The sequence below is a fragment of the Hemibagrus wyckioides genome, linkage group LG19 (assembly GCF_019097595.1).
Source record: "Hemibagrus wyckioides isolate EC202008001 linkage group LG19, SWU_Hwy_1.0, whole genome shotgun sequence".
Lineage (NCBI taxonomy): Eukaryota > Metazoa > Chordata > Actinopteri > Siluriformes > Bagridae > Hemibagrus > Hemibagrus wyckioides.
In genome coordinates this window covers 6,886,955-6,907,411 of record NC_080728.1, presented here as the reverse complement: position 1 = coordinate 6,907,411, position 20,457 = coordinate 6,886,955, and the positions used below count along the sequence as shown (strand labels likewise).

At 39.1% G+C, this 20,457-nt stretch overlaps 1 protein-coding gene across 1 annotated transcript; it reads right to left on the bottom strand.

Moving 5' to 3' along the window:
- Positions 1-8,322: 8,322 nt before the first annotated feature.
- Positions 8,323-20,457, bottom strand: st8sia1 (ST8 alpha-N-acetyl-neuraminide alpha-2,8-sialyltransferase 1). Its single transcript, XM_058416769.1, has 5 exons — positions 19,798-20,457; positions 17,811-17,955; positions 11,943-12,052; positions 10,951-11,043; positions 8,323-10,350 (listed from the first exon to the last, which is right to left on the bottom strand). The coding sequence occupies exons 1-5, from the start codon at positions 19,989-19,991 to the stop codon at positions 9,885-9,887; spliced, it is 1,008 nt and encodes a 335-aa protein (XP_058272752.1). The 5' UTR covers positions 19,992-20,457; the 3' UTR covers positions 8,323-9,884.

Sequence of the window (20,457 nt, the reverse complement as noted above, 5' to 3'; positions counted from 1 at the left end):
AGTAAAACAGTGTGGTCAATGGTGTCAAAAGCTGCACTAAGATCGAGTAACACCAGTAGGGAAACACAACCCTGATCAGAAGCCAGTAACAGGTCATTTACCACTTTAACCAGTGCTGTCTCTGTGCTATGATGAGGCCTAAATCCTGACTGATACATTTCAAAAATGCTGACAGGGGTCGAGGTCCGGTTTTTTAATCAAGGGTTTGATAACTGCTAGCTTAAAAGATTTAGGCACATAGCCAGTGCTTAGAGAAGAATTAATTACTTTAGGAGGGGTTCAGTAGCTACTGGTAATATCTGTTTAAGGAAAGATGTGGGTAAAGGATCTAGGATGCAGGTAGAAGATTTTGAAGAAGAAATTAGTGAAATTAGATCAGGCTCTTGAAGTGGAGTGAAGCACTCTAAGCTCTGATCAGAAATAGCTATATTATCTAAAGGATTATCTATCAAATAATATGGTTTTAAATTAATAGTCTGAATTTTTTGCCTGATATTGTCAATTTTTTCATTGAAAAAATTCATGAAGTCATTGCTGCTAAATGTAGATGGTGTGTGCTTTTCTACAGTGGTTTTACTCCTAGTTAGTTTTGCTACAGTGCTGAATAAAAATTTTGGATTCTTTTTGTTATCTTCGATTAGGGCCGAGAGATATGCTGATCTAGCAGTACTAAGAGAATTTTTGTATCTCAGAAGGCTTTCCTTCCACGCAATCTGGAATACTGCTAATTTAGTTTGATGCCATTTACGCTCTAGTTTCCTAGCTGATTGTTTTAAAGCTCATGTGTGGTCGTTGTACCAGGGTGCTAGTTTCTTGTCTTTAATTTTTTTCCTTTTAAGTGGAGCTACAGTGTCTAGGGTGTTCCGAAATAATGACTCCAACTAATCAGTCGCCTGGTCAAGTTCTGTAGGGTCAGACAGTGAACCAATCATGTGTGATAATTCTGGGAGACTATCGGTAAATCTCTCTGCAGTAGCAGACGTAAATATACGTTTCATACGGTAATTCGGCAAGTTGTGCATCTCGTGACTAAGACGCATTCTAAATGAAACTAGATAATGATCTGAGATAGCTTCTGACTGTGGAAGAGTGACTATGTTTTCTATATTTAATCCGAATGTAAAAATGAGATCCAGAGTGTGACCTCCATTATGAGTGGGTCCAATTACATTTTGATTAACACCTAATGAATCTAAGATGGACACAACTGCTGTTCTCAGAGGGTCTTCTGGCTTATCAAAATGAATGTTGAAGTCTCCTACTATTAGTGCTTTGTCTAAAGAAACAACAAGGTTTGAAGTAAAATCTCCAAATTCACTAAGGAATTCAGAGTATGGCCCTGGGGGTAACAATAACAATTAGTGGAATTGACTCTGTGAACTTATTATTAGTACTTGCATACGTTAGGTTAGTATAAACAATTTCGAATGTGTTGAACTGATGTCTGGGTTTTTGTGTGGCGCTTAGCTTATTATCATGAATAACTGCGACACCTCCTCCCCTGCCTGTTAGACGCGGTTGATGTATATAGCTATAGCCAGGCGGACAAGCTTCATTTAATGCTACGTACTCGTTTTGTTTAATCCATGTTTCTGTTAAACAAAGAACGCTGAACTCCTGATCAGTAATCAGTTCATTAATTATAAGTGTTTTAGTTGACAGAGATCTTATATTTAACAGTCCTAGCTTCAGATCAAAGGTGCTGGCTGTGCATTCACTATCATCTAGTTTTATGTTAATCAGGTTACTAAAACAAATTTTCTGATTGTTAAAACATTTTGTTTGGTTCAGGGAATAGACACAGTCGCAATGTTATGAACCCTGAGTGACGACTCATTGCAGCCAGCAGACGGTCGGATTAACCTGCTTGTCTGCTCCCTGGCCCTGGCCCTGGATTGTCACCGATTAACTAGATCTGCTCTAAGACTATGTGCTATGCTGCAAGAAATGAGAGCAGCACCCTCCCGAGTGGGATGGACACCGTCCCATCCTAACAGGCCAGCCTTGCCCTCAAAAGAGCTCCAATTGTCTATGAAGCCCACATTGTTTTCGGAGCACCACCTGGACATCCAGCAGTTCAGCGACCATAACCTGCTGTAAGCTACATCGCCACGCCACATTGGGATGGGGCCAGAGCATACTACAGCATCGGACATCGCCTTTGCTAATTTACACACCTCTACAACATTACTCTTAGTAACCTCAGACTGACGAAGGCGTATATCATTAGCTCCTACATGGAAAACTATCTTGGAGAACCTGTGCTTGCCTAGGACCCTAAGATTACCTGCAATGTCCGGCGCCCTGGCTCCCGGAATACACCTAACCTGTGCTGCTGGAGCCCCTAAAGGCCTAGCTAATTTCACATGCCTTAAAATTGAGTCTCCTATAACCAGAGCTCTTTCAGGCTTCTCAGCGGGTTCTTCACTGAGGAGAACAAACCTGTTGGTCATGTGAAGCGGAGAGGAGTGGTGCTCACGTGGGCAAGCCTTAGCGTTAGCCTTGGCTGCGCGACTATGCCGCCGAGTCATCACCCATTCGCCCCGCTGTGAGGGCTCTAATGCCGGAGTTGGGGGGTTACTAACTCCACCTAAGGCATTCAGACTTCCTCCTACAGACACTACACTGCTCTCACCATCACTAACCCTCTCTAGAGTCTGGATGCGCACCTCTAAAGCTAATATCTTCTCCGTCAGAGAGCTAACTAGCGTATACTTATCACAGGTAAAATTAACACTAACGACGGAGGAAGAATTACTGAACATCCTGCAGCTCACACACTGAACAAGCTGAAAGTTAGTCATAATGAATGATCACGTACCTTTGAGTGAATCTATCCTCTGACTGCTGTGTAAAAACCGGGGGGAGGGGGGGAGGCTTCACCCGATAGAAAAACAAAAGAAAAAAATTAACTGCGATATGCAAGTAAAGATTTAGCAAACGAAACCTGACAGAGTAAGAAACTTAGGTGAAAGAGAAAAAAGAAACAGACAATATAAACTTCGAATGAAAAACGCCAACACAGGCAAGAACTCGCGGTAAGCGCTTCAAACACAGGAAGTCATGGCTACTACTACTAGTACTACTACTACTGCTGCTGCTGCCACTACAACTACTACTACTGCTACTGCTACTACTACTGCTACTGCTACTACTACTACTACAACTACTACTGCTGCTAATACAACTACTACACCTACTACAACTGCTGCTACTACTGCTACTGCCACTACAACTACTACTACTGCTACTGCTACTACTACTGCTACTACTACAACTACTACTGCTGCTAATACAACTACTACACCTACTACAACTGCTGCTACTACTGCTACTGCCACTACAACTACTACTACTGCTACTGCTACTACTACTGCTACTGCTACTACTACAACTACTACTGCTGCTAATACAACTACTACACCTACTACAACTGCTGCTACTACTGCTACTGCCACTACAACTACTACTACTGCTACTGCTACTACTACTGCTACTGCTACTGCTACTACTACAACTACTACTGCTGCTAATACAACTACTACACCTACTACAACTGCTGCTACTGCTACTACTACTACTACTACAACTACTACTGCTGCTAATACAACTACTACACCTACTACAACTGCTGCTACTACTGCTACTGCCACTACAACTACTACTACTGCTACTACAACTACAGCTACTACTACTACAACTACTGCTGCTGCTGCTACTACTAAAACTACCACTACTACTACAACAACTACTACTACTACTGGTACAACTATAACTACTACTACTACTACTACACCTACTACAACAATTGCTGCTACTACTGCTACTGCCACTACAACTACTACTACTGCTACTACTACTGATACTGCTACTACTACTACTACAAGTACTACTGCTGCTAATACAACTACTACACCTACTACAACTGCTGCTACTACTGCTACTGCCACTACAACTACTACTACTGCTACTACTACTGCTACTGCTACTACTACAACTACTACTGCTGCTAATACAACTACTACACCTACTACAACTGCTGCTACTACTGCTACTGCCACTACAACTACTACTACTGCTACTGTTACTACTACTACAACTACTGCTGCTACTACTGCTACTACAACTACAGCTACTACTACTACAACTACTGCTGCTGCTGCTACTACTAAAACTACCACTACTACTACAACAACTACTACTACTACTGGTACAACTATAACTACTACTACTACTACTACTACTACAACGATTGCTGCTACTACAAAAACTACTACTGCTACTACTACTACTACAACTACTACTATTTCTACTACAACTAAAACTAAGGCTACTACTACCTCTACTGTGACAGCTACTACTACTACAGCTACAACTACGACTACAACTGCTGATGCTACTACTAAAACTACCACTTCTACTACAACAACTACTACTGTTACTACCACAACTACTACTACTACTGCTACTACTGCTACTATATCTAGTACCACTACTTCCACTACAACTACAACTAAGGCTACTACAACTTCTGCTATGACAGCTACTACTACTACTACTATTTTTATTGCTGCCACTGTGATGTACTGTACTTGTACATACTACTTATGTTTCTGCATAATGAATACTCATTCTACCTTTCTTTTAAAGTTTATAACATGTAATTTATGATTGTAATCAACACATGCGTAATTATTTGGTTGTAACATCTTGATGCCCATCCCGTGTGCTATTCTTGAATCAGTGGTGCAATTCACCTTTCCCCATTGCTGAAACCAGTTACCTGAACTAGTGCTTTACTACACAGAGGAAAATGTATAAATCATCCACAGATTTGGAGTTTGCAGATGCATTCTTCTACTGCCTTAAAATGTGGATGTGCATCATTACAGCTAAACAAGCTTATTGAAGTGGATTTTGAAATGAAATGTAAACATCTCATGAGTCACACTGCCGGATGGAGGAGGATGGATTCCCCTCCCGAGTGTTGTTTCCTTCTCCTTAGCTTTATTTTAGGAAGTGTTTTCTTGGCACTATTAAATTCCTGTCACTCAGGGTTATAGACCATGAACGTAAATAAATAAATATAATAAATAAGCAGCTTTATCCTTGCTACACTAAAACAGCTTGTGATCATGGCGCCCTCTTCATAGCCCTGTGTGCAAATTTGTGCCTTTGATCAATATATACAGCTCCATGGCACTTGGGCGTCTCCTAGGCGACAGTCTCTGTTCTCATTCGCCATTAGCAAATGAAAATGCTAAATCATTTCCCGGAATGTCTGATACTCACATCTATTTACATGACTAATTATTTATAATGTAGAAAACTGAAAAAAAGATGTATTCCCTTTTCTCAAAAGGCTGTGCTCAGCCAACACCCACACGCTTGTAAGCAGGGGCAGTGAAATTCTTTGTAAATGCTAACAACTACTCTCAGCTTTGCCTTCTCAAGAGCTATATTTATTTCAGGATTTACTTGTTCTAAAAAAAAGCATCACAGACAGGTGCCCTTATGACTTGAAATAACGCAGTGTATGGTTTGTGTTTGTCTCAGGGTTGTAGATCCTGAAAGATTTGCATGAAGATTTTGAGCATGATTTCTAGGCAACTTAAAGCACCTAATATTTATCAAACTAAATTCACAATACTCTGTGCAAAATTAAATCTTAGTTACTGAATGCGGTTAGTAGCAAATCATAATAGTACACGAGAGAGGATTTAGTCAGACCACTTTGGGTTTTAAATCCATTAAAAATTTTCCTTTTACTTCTAAATCAATAATAGGATGTTATATGAAAATGGTATGAGACTTGTGCCATTAGCTTGAGCTGAATGATGAGTTCCATACTGGATAGCAGGTTTGAAGCACCTCCGATATATTTTCCAGTTAGAAACAGTCAGATCCATATGTATTTGGACAGTGGCACAGCTTTGCCTCTGTACACATGCATGCTGGATTTGAAATAGAAGTGTAGACTTCAGCTTTAATTTAACAAAACTAATGCATTCTTCTCTGGTGACTATTATCTATAATTCTTTTAGGAATTATACCATCTCACATTCTCAGACTTCAGGCAATACATTGATATCATTATAGTTACCCAATAAGGTGATTTCTGAAAAGCATTATAACTCATGAGTAACACTGCTGGATAGAGGAGGATGGATTCCCCTGAAGAGTGTTGTTTCTTCCAAGGGGACTTACTTGGGGACTTTACTTGGTATTCACTCAGGTTTATCTTTGCTACTCTACAAAAGAGGAAGGTCAGTGACAGCCCTCATAGCTTTTTGTGCAAATTTTGCCTTTGATTTAATAAATATAGCTCGATGGCACTTGGTCTTCTAGGTGACAGTCTTGTCTCTGTTTTCATGTGGCATTAAAATGTACAAGAAATTTTTTCCCCCTCAGTTTTCTCCAGGATTATTCTGTGCATGATTTCAATACTTCTTATAGAAAGTCATGGTGTTGTTGCAATTTAAAATGATTACAGTGATCTATTTGGAAAAAAAGGTATTTTTTAGAGCAACCCACAAAATAGACTAGTTGCACCTAATGTTGGGTGAAAGTGGAAAGGTTTGTTTGCAAATGAATCTGAAAATAGACCTTTTTGACAGTGCACATCATGGAAATGCTTGGTTTTAAACAGGGGTTGCATATACGGTACATACTTACACAAACTATAAAATATAATGGTTTGGCACTAATCAAGGACTCTTGGAAAATTATGAATTCTTGCATCTTCTTCTTGATAGCCAGATTCATGAATCATAAACCGGCAACATGGCTTTTATCGATTGGTTCCTCTTTCGGTTGTGACACAACATAATAACATAATGTGTCATCCACATGCAGAAACCCAAGAATATCAAGGAGCAGTTGAACAGTTCATGGATTAGGGGTCTAAAACCACCTTGTACAAGTGCTCTAACCTTATTAAAGGTTAATTATCATAAAGGGTGCTAATAATTCTGGAGTTGATTGTGTAGTTGATATCTCACACCTGACAATGTATTGATCTCACCTCAGTAAGAGATCAGGTTCAGTAATTTCTTTATCCATATCTGGATCATGGTGGATCCCAGGTACACTAGGTGTGAGGTGGGAATACATCTTTGTTGGGAACCATTAATTAATGAATTATGCTACAATTTAACACAGTGGAAAGACATACAGAGCATAATAAACATGTAACCAGAGTATAACATAAAATAGAGAAAGCTGTGCAGAAAACCAGGACAGTTGAAACTGGGTTTCTTTATTACATCCTTTCACAATCTTTCCCACCATTTTAAACACAAATTACTTGGGTGAGTTTTTTTCCATATGGCATAACCCAGCTGTCACAAAAAATGCTGTTCAGTGCAAGCTGTTCCTCTTTCCATTTTTTCAGTATGACATGCTCGAACATAGGATAGCTTTCTATGACTGGTTTAGAGTCCGTGTTTCAGTTTCAGCTTTTTAATTTCTTCTACTTAAAATCTGACATTACGTAAATTACACACGTTAAAATTTTCTTTTCAAGCCAGAAAACAAGAAAAGGCAAATTATAACCTACCCAACAACTAGAACAGTAAAAGGAGCTTGTTTTTTCAAAGAAAGTCTGGCCCGAATCGATATGTATTTCCATATTTGTTTCCATATAAGATTAGCAATGGGAATTGCCAGTGAGAACAAATGGCTGAGGTAAGCGCTGTTACACTTTGGGTACACAGCTTAACATGGCTCAGAAAGCAAAGGGGCAGAAATGTTAAGAAAACTATAATCATCAAGAAAAACATCCATAACTCAAATTTCAGTTTCCTAAACAAATACACATACCACAGTCATGCAGGCTGCTATACAAGCAATAGTCTCAGTCATTCACAATACTGAACAGGACAAAGGTGCAAATAACAAAAAATTCAAATGCCCACTCTTTTCTAAAGTTTCTCTCAGTAATAATTATACAAGACATGCCTTCAAATGGCAACTGAGTGACAACAACTGGTAGAATCTCAACTTGGTCCATTGGTAGCCAGCTTCTGATAAGACTCCTTGAAACACTCGTGGTTTTATACCAAGATCCTGCTGGATGTAATTCAACATCCAGTAGCACATTAACTTTTTGGAGAATTGCCAACAAGGAACAAAAATCTGAAGGCAAGAGAAATACTTATTATCTTCTTATCTACTGCTGCTGGTGTCTCTTTTTTTCCTTTTTTTCCCTTTCACATTAAAAAGGCACTCGACCTCTCAAGGAATGTGAACAGATGGAACAGAGACAGTGAGGACGGATACATGCCTGGCCTTGAGCAAACCCCAAGCATCTATGAATGTGTATGCATTTCATTCTTTGAGTTAGTAACCCTTCTGTGATAATGGCTGTCATAATGGTGAATGTTAAACAGTGCTCATGCCATACACTTTAACCACATTCTTTTAAGTCCTTGCAAAAATAATTATATTTAGTTTTTAGATACTCGGACTAGGTGATATATCAAAACTAGCACCTACAAGACCTACAAAGTAATAGCTGTCCTTAGTGTGCTTATGAGATGACAAAGCCAGATAAAATGCCAGTTTTACAGATAGAATTTAGCTAAGAACCGGTAACTTGATTGGATATATAGCCCACAATGTCCTTTACATTCAGTGGAATCATTACATTTATGTACAGATTGCAGTACAGGAGCAGGTGTCCAGCACCTGAGCAGTCATAGGCAGCGCTAATGCCCCAGTAGTACTAACGACAATTTAGATTCTAGCGCCAACAGCAGGATTTTATCATAAAAAAAAATCACTCTTACTATCAAAGCAAGACTGTAGTTCACAGAAGATATTGAAGACTTCAGATCACAGCAGACAGCCACATCACCTCCACAAGCAAAATCCTTCTGCGGTTATCACAAAATGGGCTTCTACTAATGCGCTCATGATGCAAAACTGACAATTCGTTGATGCCTGACATTTTCATTTTGGTTTTTGACAGTAAACTGAAGATGTGTGTAGCTGCTTTTGTAACCATTCCATATGATGACCGAAAACATACACAAACATGATCAGAAGCATTGCACACCTGAATATACAAATAGTTTGAAATTAAAGATGAACTGATATTCAAATTGTGGCTGTACAGCAGTGCATTGACAATACATTCAGTTCACACCCAAATGTTCAGATTTTCCATTTTGAGGAAGTAAGGACCTCAGCTTTGACGTTGTGAATATCAAAAAGAAAAGAAAAGAAAAGAAAGATATATTAATAGAAGAATACTTTCCTGGGATTTTTCACCAAAAACTATTTATCCACAGAATGTTGCAACTAAAAAGCAGAAAAATTTAGACTGTTTGTTTCTTTGTTTTTCATATTTCCATTTTTCGCCCTCATCAAACACCATCCAATAAGGTCATGGCTATATGTCGTCTTGGCAAAAAATCCTGCTGTTCACATTGCCTCTTCTTTTTTCAGAGAGCATTTAAGATGTCTTTAATTACCTGATCCATGCATGCCTCCTCGCACCTTCGTTCAAGTTTCAAAGTGGAAAAAAAAAAGATCTGGGAGAACAGCTGCTGTAAATGCAGCTACAGCTTTATATCAGCCCACGCTTCTTCCCCACTCTACACACTCACAGCGCTCTTGGCAAGACTGAGACAGTCCCTTGGCAACCAAAAAGAAAGTGTGTGAGTGTCTGTCTGTCTGTGTGTGTGAAACCATTGTGTGTTAGGTGGGAGTATTGAGTGTCTACCCGCAGGAATCAAGCAGACTCTAGGGCTGGCATCAGTTTGGTGAGTTTTAGTATAGCGTTGGGGCTGTAGCCACTCTTTTCTTCTCATGCTAATTTGAAGAGTAGGTGAGGGTGGCAGATTTTTTTTTGTTAAACAGAAATTGCCTCATCCTACATTTTAGTGAGCGCATTGGCCCAGGCGCAATCTCAGTGTACCGCTCTTGTGGAGATGCCATAGCTGCAGGAACTCCTCCGGCATTGCGTGGAACCTAGACGAAGGCAGCACGTTGTCGTAATAGTGGTGACTTACAGGTTGCTGGTCGAGGCCCAGTGCAAAAGGCCAGAAGCCGAACGCTGTCACTTCGTCACACACTCCTAGCGCTAGGCTCACCAGGAAGAGGCCTGTTGAAAGACGTCTGCCGTGTACGCCGTGGTGCTTCCAGAAGCGTCCCACATTCTTTAGGAAGTCCGGATTAGCGAACAGCACCGTCTGGTTGGACCCTGAATCAGCCAGCGCATGGTAGGCACGCAGGGACAAGTCTGTGCCAGGCTTCATGGAGAAGGCGGGCATGTAGATGTAGCTGGAGCCATAGGCTTTCATGCTTTCCACAAAAGCCTTGCGAGACCACAGCAGGCTCTGAAAGCTGGGGGAAAGAGGATGAGAAGGTAAACTGAATCAAATATAATTGAATAAAGATTTTTTTTTCCTCAGTCTTTGGGCACAGAATGCTGTCTGTGCTTGAAAAATATCCAATTATCAAAAACATCTCATGAGTGGCATTACTAGAACATGATGTCTTAAGTCTACCACATGAGCAAGCCACATGCTGCTCACATTACATTACGATTCTGAAGACAACTCTAAAAACAATTCAGAACTTTCTGACAAACAAAATCAGAACTTGTTTGAGAAAACACACATACTGAGCAGAATGCATTATGATATACTTTTGGAAAGAATTCACTGCATGGCTTTATCTTTCTGAAGACTTTCTTCTTGAAACGTCTCTATATAGGTCTCTATATAAAAAATTTCCACCAAAGGACAAACTTCAAAACCCTAAATTTAACCCTTTTTCTCTGACCTCAGCCTCAGATCTGATCTCACTGCCTTGTCTTCATATTTGGTCATATAAGCCGTGCAAGAGTGTCATGTGACAACAAAGAAAGTCATTGTGATGAAGCAGAGCACCATCTTTTACCACACAGAGAGTTTATAGAATACAGAGAACATATAGAATTACCTTTTCTCTATAATACTGGGATTAGCTGTCACCAGCTGGGTCTTCCTGCCTACATCATCAGTATATTCTTTGGACAGTGGGGGCAGGTTACATCTAGAGTGGACACAAACAAATAAAAAAAGAGAGAAAGGAAGATGAAAATCAATCCTCTGGGCAGCACACAATGTTGATTAGGATGATTAGGATGTGAAGTTTTATTCACAATTTAAAGTTTCCTTTAAGACTGAAAGAGATAAAATGTCTACAATTAGAAGCAGAAGAATTAAAACTTCTAATATAATACTACTTGTATAGTATTACAATAATTTAAACTTAATATGAATATATTTATCATATTTAAGTTATATATGACCTTAAATACTTATAGCTTTACCAGTGTACTATGGATTTTGATAAACATGGAGAAATCAGAAGTAGAATGAAAGGACTTCTTCTTTTAGATGAGTTACACGAGTAAACATCTCAAAGAGCAATATGATGAAATGGAAAACTTGTACAAAGTTTAATCCTCAGTGTGTAATTAATACCCAGCGCTAGTTCATCTGACGTTAAAAAGCAAAACAAAACACAAGCTTTGCTATGTACAACTATGCACTAATGTAGCATAAAAGCACTTAGAAAAGGTATACATATCTAGCTGTGTTTACAGTAGCAAAGTATTACATGCATTCTTAATACTGGGTGAACTGTCCCCTGTCTGCTCTCCTGTACTGCACAATAATAATCATTATCTAGGACTGTGACGGGTAACACAAACACATTCATCACCTCATCTTTTCACACAGCGAAAGCTGGAGGTGTCGAAGCGAGCATGTTATCCTTCCAAATCTGTTTATATGACCTAAGAGATGTCTGCTCCTGGCTATCGTCATTGCATTAAATGAGACACAGTCTAAGCCAGACTTTCTCACCAAACTGAGAACACAGCCAATTTCTTAATAATCCTCAAACATGTACACAATTTTTTCCAATGCAAGATGAGGTGGGGTTACCTCATAACAAAGTCAGCCTGGTCGATTTCTTTGCCACATCCGCTGTTCTTCAGAACTCCTCCGTTTCCCACCACCACGCACTTCTTCAATGGCAGCTGAAAAGGAATATCCTGGCAAACAAAAATAGGCCCTTGTGAAACAACAGGCACATGCATTCACACATTCAGCTTAGCTGTTAGCAGCAAAATATGAAACACACCCATTTATACACATGAGGTGAGTATGTCCTGATCTACAACACATTTCCACACAGCACATGTGAAAACATGAACGAAAACAGTACATTGTGACTTCTTGGAAACTTGTGATGTGTCATGCTTAAAGAGTGAATTGCATTATTTTGATAAAATGTCTGGGGTTTTTTCATTTGAATTAGATAGCAATGGCAAAATTTTAAAAAAGTGGTACAGACTACAGGTTTATTGCCACTATTGCAGTAACGATTAACACGCCATATTCTCCAGCACTGACGCAAACAATTGCAAACAAAAACAATCCTTATTTGCCATCCACTTAGATTTTACTACACACGTTACGCAAGGTCATTTTTATCATTGCCATCATGAACCATCACTCAGACATAATTCGTGTCTGACAAATAGATAAGGAGATGGGCTTGCAAATCCAGAAAGATCCTACCCCCCCATACACACACACACACACACACACACTTAGAGCATAAGTTCTAAAAGTGCCGAGTGATAACAGAATGAACTAAACAGTCATTTAAATACACACACACACACACACACACAAACACAGAACTGGCCAGTGCTCAAGCTGGTGAAAAGATAAGGAGATGCAATTTCAGAGAATTCCACAGAGAGAGAACCCCCTCATACACACACACACACAAGAATAATAACAATAAAAAAAAAACATTCATGTAAATGCACATGTGGGTGTGTGGGGGGTGTAATAGCATAGAAACTAATTATTTCCCAGAGAAAATACAGACAGATAGGAAACAGGAAAGAGTGTGAATGACATTCAGGATAAAGGCTTCCTGGACCATGTGAGTGCTGATGTAAGGAATTCAGTAAGGAATACAGTGGTATGTATAGGGGTAAGGGATCAGCAATCAAAAGCAGTGCATTGCTAGAATTTTGCTTCACCATACACATCTCTAAAGACATTAGCTCTGGGAACAGCAGCCTGTGAGCTTATATGAGAAGTGCCTAAAGAGAACAGAAAGTGAGGCTAAAATAATACGTATATATCCTCTTCCTCAACTGAGAAATACAGGTTGTTTACACCACAATCTATAGCAGAGATGTGTTCTTTAATACACAGTCCCACTAGTACAATACTAATCAACGAAACACTTGTAAATCTGCTCTATGAACCAGTTATTTTATATCATACAGCTCAAACTAATTCCTCCAACCATTTCATAGATATCAGCTACCTTTATATTACTCTTGAAGCGAAAATCATATCACAGCTAAGAACCTATTGGTTACAACTGGGAAAAATGTTTGTCTAAAAACTGTATAATTGAGAGAATAACCAGAGCTTGTGTTTCAGAATCCAGACTAAGATCACTTCCTCCTGCTTTTGGGTCAGTACTTCCTTAAATTTGACAACTGTATTGCAAACAGAGAAACGAAGCGTAAAAGCAGAATCTTTGGAACTGTGACACTGGAGTGTGTTAATTAAGTTGCTAAAAGCTAGGACTGATGGGAACTGCCTCCATATTAGTAAACCAACATTTGACAAAAATGGCACGCTTAACAAAAGAAGTTGGAGTTGCAAGTTGAGTAACGACAAGTCGACTTCAACTTTTAGCAGGATGGTAGGATTCATTAATGAACAAGCCTCGATTCATTTCACCGCGGATCTACAGAAAAGCGAGGGATCTAATGAACAAAGTGACGACAAGAAACCTTGAGGGAAACCAGACTGGAAAGGGAACATATTCTCTTCAGGGTTACACCACAATGCAGCTGTATAAAAGAACATCTAGATGCAAGAGGTTTATTGTCATGTGCACAGTGAAAACACAGTGGTTTAGACCATACAATACCCTCCCAAGTTGCAAATACCCTGCAAAATGCTAACTGATTGACCTTCTTCCTTTGAATACAACATTGCAGCCAGACCTGTTTAATTTGCTGAATCTGCATCCTCTTTGACCCACATAGAAATACACTAAGAACCCTTACTAAGTTCACATATTGTCTTGCAGTAGATCACTCTTGTGTTTTGTGATACCTCTGTGTTGGTATGCTGACATTACCCTGGATACCATGGCTCTCGATACACTGTCCTGGTCAAAGAGGCGACAACAATGTGCCCTCTTTTTTTGGATATATCTCCAATGATGCCATATGGTTTGGCATATTTCAGGCACACCTGTACTACTGCTCTGCTATTTCAACCTTTACTCTGCTCTTACTCATGGAATGTGAAACCAGTGAAGATTAGTCACCAGGCCTCGATTATATAGGTGTAAATGCTCCAAAACTACATTGGCCAGTGTTTCAGATTCCTTGTCCAACCCATATATGCATATATTAGGAGGGAGCAATATATTTGGTGGCATGATATTGGCAACAATGATAGAAAGAAAGTTGCACTCTCCATTATCATGCCCAGTTTTAGCCAGTCAAGAAGGTTGGAAATGCCTGCTTTAACAGTGTCTCTGCTACAAAACTGCACTTATCATTACAACCCTCTCTGAAGGACTGGATCATTCTATAGCACACAAACTTGGAAACATGTAACTAGGGATGATGCCAAATCAGTTACACAGTTATCAGAAACAGTTAGATGCAGACAAGGTTCCTGCTTCCTGTAGGTTATACTCAGGCAGCCCATGCTGTCTGGTGCATTTCATCACTTTAACAGTTCACAGTGCGTTACAGATATGCCTCAGTCGCACTCTTATTCTCTGGGCGCAAAATGCACATGAGGTTTTACTTTTCCGTTGCTACTTCGCACAGTGACAGTAGCGTTGCGACACCATGAACACCATGAATCATATCTGCACATGCCCTAACTGATAACTCTAGTAACTTTGCAGTCGCTGAATTTTTTAAATTATTTGGATCAATTCATGTCCAGTATTTATTTAGCACTTCAAAGGTTTACTGAACATTAATGAATGAATATTTCAGATCTCTGGAACATGCTGGCAGAAGAAATAAAAAATGAGTGATATACCTATTTAATAAAAACTATTAGTAATGACAACATAGTTTATTTAGAATCTTCTTAACATGATATAAATATTTGCAAAAAGAAAAGCTGCTGCTGTATTGCTATGGTATGTTCTGCTAGTATAAAAACACGAGGTCTCACTGTGTTTATATTTGCAGGATTGTCTGTTTAAAACTAGGATTATATTTGCTATGCTCACATCACAAATCTGTCTTTCCCAAGAGGCTCCCAAACAATATATTTGACTGCTTTCGGCCTGATGTTCGCTAAGCTTTTTCATGCTATTGGCTGTGTGTGTTCAAACATTTGAAAAGTACTGTTGAATAATACTCTGATGTTAACTGAGCCGGGTTGTGCCTGCTAATTTTAGCACTACTGTTAATAAGGCCAATACTACTGCACTGTCAAGACAGCGTTTGCTACCTTAGCGCCTTCCTCTGTACCACTAGCAGCACATTTTTACCATTTTTACGTATTGTGAACTGTTATAAAAATTGACTAGCATTTAAATCATTCTATGAACTATGCCTCAGGAGGCTGATTCATGTTTTGCTTAAACTGCTCTGTCTTTTGTTGTTTGCTTAAAAAACAATGTAGATCATTTCAGATCACACCCCCTAGTTGTGACTTCCTGATAGCCGTCTGAATCAGTGGGCCAAAATGTGTAGCTTTGTACAATTATGTATCTAAGGATAAGAAAAAATAGTACGCGATAATAAATCAACGAAAATCCTACTACATTTCATCAGAGAAACCATACTTAAACATCAGTAGACACAAATATTTTGCAATCTTGGTGTCACGTGTAAGAAATAGAAAAAAAAAACACACGAGTTAAGAAATGTTCCTTTTTTTGTGAGACTGACATCCTCAACTGGAAAACACACAGAATCTACTACAGACGTATGACCCTTGAGCTCAGCTCGTGAGGAATCACATGAGCTTCCAGGTTGCCTTCAGACTGTATAACTGCCTGAAGAACACAGGAAGGTAAAGTTATAGCCACATCCTGTTGGTCCAAAGACTCAGCAGCCATATATCTATGCATTAAGAGTCAAACATTACTCTTTACTTTCTGACTATTGTATTTGTATTGTATTGTATATCTAGTTAACACTTACACTGCAGTTTATTCATCAGTAGTAATTAAAATATAAATAAATCAACAGAAAAAACTGCAAACCTATAGCCTTACATCACCAATCAATTTGAATGAAATTTTTTTTATTATTTATTATATATTTTATATATATATATATATATATATATATATATATATATATATATATATATATATATATATATATATATATATATATATATTAGCTCATTACTGCATAAAATAAACAAACAAACAAACAAATAAATAAAATATCTTGTTTCTTCCATCCAGTTTAAGGTCATATTCCCTAATTTTGAACTGTGGACATCTCCGTCTCCAGTTAGTCTTTATTGTATTATAAATGACTTAAGATTCAGATTAGATATTATTCACCCAACACCAAGACTGTTTGCTATCAGTTGCCTAATATAGACAAAGAGTCTATTAAGTGACTCAACTGTAATAAAAACCAAACCCATACCACAAGAATAATAACATACCAACTGAGGTCAGTTGGAATGAGCAAGCTATCTATCTGATTAAAAGTTGGATAAACGGATAAACACTCTGGTCATCTCGAATCAGGTCATGCTTTTAGGATTTAATAAGTCTGAGTAAATTAAACTCCACACACTAGAATTGACTGGCATGTGGTAGCCATGTTGTTTATTAATATCAATGTTTTTGAAGATATTCCAGATATTTAAGGACAACTTTGTAAAAGCAGCTTTTGTGTATTATTATGTGTATTACTGTAAATTTCAGAGGGTGGGCCTAAATGATCGAAAAGAACATTTTTACGGTTTCAGCCATCAAAAAAAGAAAAAAAGAAATGTCTTATTTCACAAGTGATATATTTGTAAAAAAAATAAATAGCGCCAGTGAGCAGTCTGAGTGAGGATGCATAGGTTACTACTGGGTCCTACTGTACCTAATAACCAGGTTTCACATCTCTATGACTTATGGTTAAACCTGTACAATTAATTAATTTGAAAAAAAAAACAAAACAAAACAAAACATGAAACTCCCTTGTTTGATGCTGAGCTTAGATTGCTGTCTGTGATTCACATTTTTTTCCAACTATTCACCTGGGTTTCATCTGGTTGTCTCAGGTTTCCTCTCACTATCCAGATACAAGCAGGTACGAAGATTAGCTAAGCTATGTTTCTGCTAGATGAGAATGAGTGTGTGATTGGTGTCCTGTTATAGAGTGCCATCCCATCTGGAGTGAATCATCAAGCCATGTGCTCAGAGTTACCAGAATAGGCTCCAAATCCACCAGAAAACTCACCAGAATATAACACTTACTGAATGAATGAAAACTCATACATTAAATGCTGCTATTCTGTTTATTCTTTGTAAACAACAATTTCTGTACTATTAACCTTTTATTTCTATAAGAAAACTGAATATTTGATAACTCAATCCAAGTAACAATTGAAGTAAACAGATCTCAGATTACTGTAAACGTCTGAATTCATGAATGTGATTAAAGGTGCTATTCTCACAGCACAACATCGTCCCAAAATGATTAAGCGATGAGCTTAATAACCTTGTGGGTTCACTATTTTGAGTGTGTGTGACTGTTATTTGTTGAACTGTACCTGTATGAACAATGGGTAGGTGTCGTTGTTGACAGTATGGTAGTGGTAGAACTCGCCATCGTACCACAGGACTTTACCAATCTGTGAATTCTCCTTGGTCACTGCAAAAGTCCTCTTTGGGTCACAGCATTCAGTTAGCAGCTTCCTACAAAATAGACAGTTAAGTAAATGTAGATTTCTTACATATAAATAAATTGTATTAGATTTAAACAATGTAAGTAAATATAAACACTATATACATTATTGTATACAAATACTTCAAAAAAATTGTACACATTCGAAAATAAACGTCAGTGTAAAACTAATACATCTGCCATTAACACATTATTCATTCACTCATTCATTTAGTTTTATCATTTCATAACCGTAATCTTCGTTACTCTTACCCTGGTCAGTGTAAGTAGGGTAATGGGAATATTGGTTTCCTGCCCAGTGCAAAGTACCACACACATGTTCACACCTAGCGGTGTGAAGCTAAACCTATTAACATGCTTTTTAAAATTGAAAAGAAAATGTAAAAACTTAGAGGAAATCCATATGGACACATAGGAAAAACAGGAACAAGACAGCCACCCAGACATTACCTGGGGACATTGGTGCTGATTGGGGTTGCGGTTTTGGAGCCTATCCCGGTAACACTGAACACAAGGCAGGAGAATTCACCCCAGATGGCACTCTGGTCCATCACAGAGCACCATTCACACACACATTCACACCTAGGGGCAATTAAGCTGAGCCAATCTGCCTATGTGCATGTTTCAGTCAGAGGAAACCAGAAATCTCAGAGGAAACCCAAGTGACCATGGGGGGAACATGCAAAACACCACACAGTGAGCAACCTGAGCTCAAAACAGAACCAGTCAATACTGGAGTTGAGAAGCAGAAATGCTTCACGGTAGAAGTGGTATTAAAGATAATGTATTTCACTATTGGTGAATCATTCAATAAACTATAGAAATATGTGTCTCTGGCATGTTAATGATGCATTAATAATGATGCACAGTTCTACTGTTTTATTCTCTTTGATAGTGAATAAAAAGATTGCAGGCATCAGATTTAGAAAACAGATTGAGTGAGTTAGGCACAGTTTGAGCAAATATAATGGGTGAGAATGTGTGCGCAACAAATAGGTTTCCTACTCTGGCCCATGTAGAAGCAGTGCGAAACCTCCCTTGAAATAACATGGTGAGTAGGCCCTATGACTGGCCACAAATGATGAGTTTTAAAATGAGCCACCTGCTAATGAACAGTGACTAAAGTGTCTGAGGGATAGGCGTCAATAGAAGGTTTTGCCTACTGTTCCTCTCTAAGGCCTACAACTACACAGATGACCTGGTTGAAAGTATGCCTCCCCAAACTAAACCCGCTGCAGGTGTCATGCTCTGCGGCATTATCTTAATCAGCTTCTCTACAGCACTGTGTCTGTCACACATCCTCTTGGGAAGAGATTTAGATGTAACAAAATAGGGCCATGGGAGAATGGAGTCTCTCTACGCTGCATTAACACGGAACAGGACGGAGTACACTCTGCAAATGGATGGTTAGAGTTCATTATGAGCAACGACAACCATCCGAGAGGAAAAAGACAATCAAGCAGTCACTCAATAACAGGGTGGGAATATACTTGGATGTAAACTCGAGTGTTAAAGGCTAATCAAGAGTCTTGTCTCTCTGTGAAGTCGTATGCTCCATCACTGCACATTTCACCTAGGCTATACTGTATCTTCCACCTTCGTAAAAAGGAATTGTTACTTAATGAGTGGAACTGAAATTGGGAGACTGACTGAGAGTGAGCAGTCAACATTTTACACCAGAGACTGTGTGGGTGTTGTGGAGGAAGCAAATAAATAAATAAATAAATAAATAAATAAATAAATAAATAAATAAATAAATAAACCAATCAAGCGCATAAGGGAATCACGGTCTTATGTAACAGCAATCGAAACTAACATAATGCATAGACCTTAGCACGGCTCATAACAGATACCTGTACATGTCGATGCCTGTCTGGTTCTTGGTCCACGTCTCGCCCTGGCGCAGCACCTCTTCCACGATGTCTTTATCACTCGGCATCCTATACACAGGAAAGATGTAAAGCCAGCAGAGCACCAGCACACACACGGCGGCCCACACCGACTTACTCCTGTGGAATCGCAACGACAACATCATGCCGCCTGCCATGAAGAGACAGAGAGATTGACCGCGCTCCGTTTCACTTACGTCCCCTCGCCATTACGACTGATAAAAGGGTCTGTTTGCAAAAAGAACGTTGCATCGTTCTCCACAGTCCTTTCACAGGCAGCCTGCATCAGACGCCCAGTGTTTCATTGTTTCGTGCTCTCCGTCCCTCCCTCTGTCCCTCCCTCCATCACCCTCTTTTGGCCCCCGCTGTCTCCCTCCAGCAACCAAAAGATTCACCTGCCCCCCATGTCGCATTTAGTCCCTCTTCAACGGATCACCAAGAAGCGTTTCAGCGTCGAGGGCTACAAATCTTTACAGTACAGTTTTGTCCTCTCTCTCTTTTTCTCTCTCCGGCTCCATCTCATCGACCGTGAATGAATGATGTAAAAAATCTCTTGTGCTGGTGAGACAAAAGACAGCTCGTCCAGCCTGGATGCCTCAACACGGCTCAATGTGCACCTCCGTA

Bases quoted from the DNA above. Each gene is read 5' to 3' on its own strand.
- st8sia1 (XM_058416769.1), bottom strand. From the start codon at position 19,991: ATGGCAGGCGGCATGATGTTGTCGTTGCGATTCCACAGGAGTAAGTCG. The intron at 12,053-17,810 runs GTACAGTTCAAC...TTTGTTTGCCAG, and splicing joins CCTACCCATTGTTCATACAG to GATATTCCTTTTCAGCTGCC. The intron at 11,044-11,942 runs GTAACCCCACCT...TGTCCACTCTAG, and splicing joins CAGGCTGACTTTGTTATGAG to ATGTAACCTGCCCCCACTGT.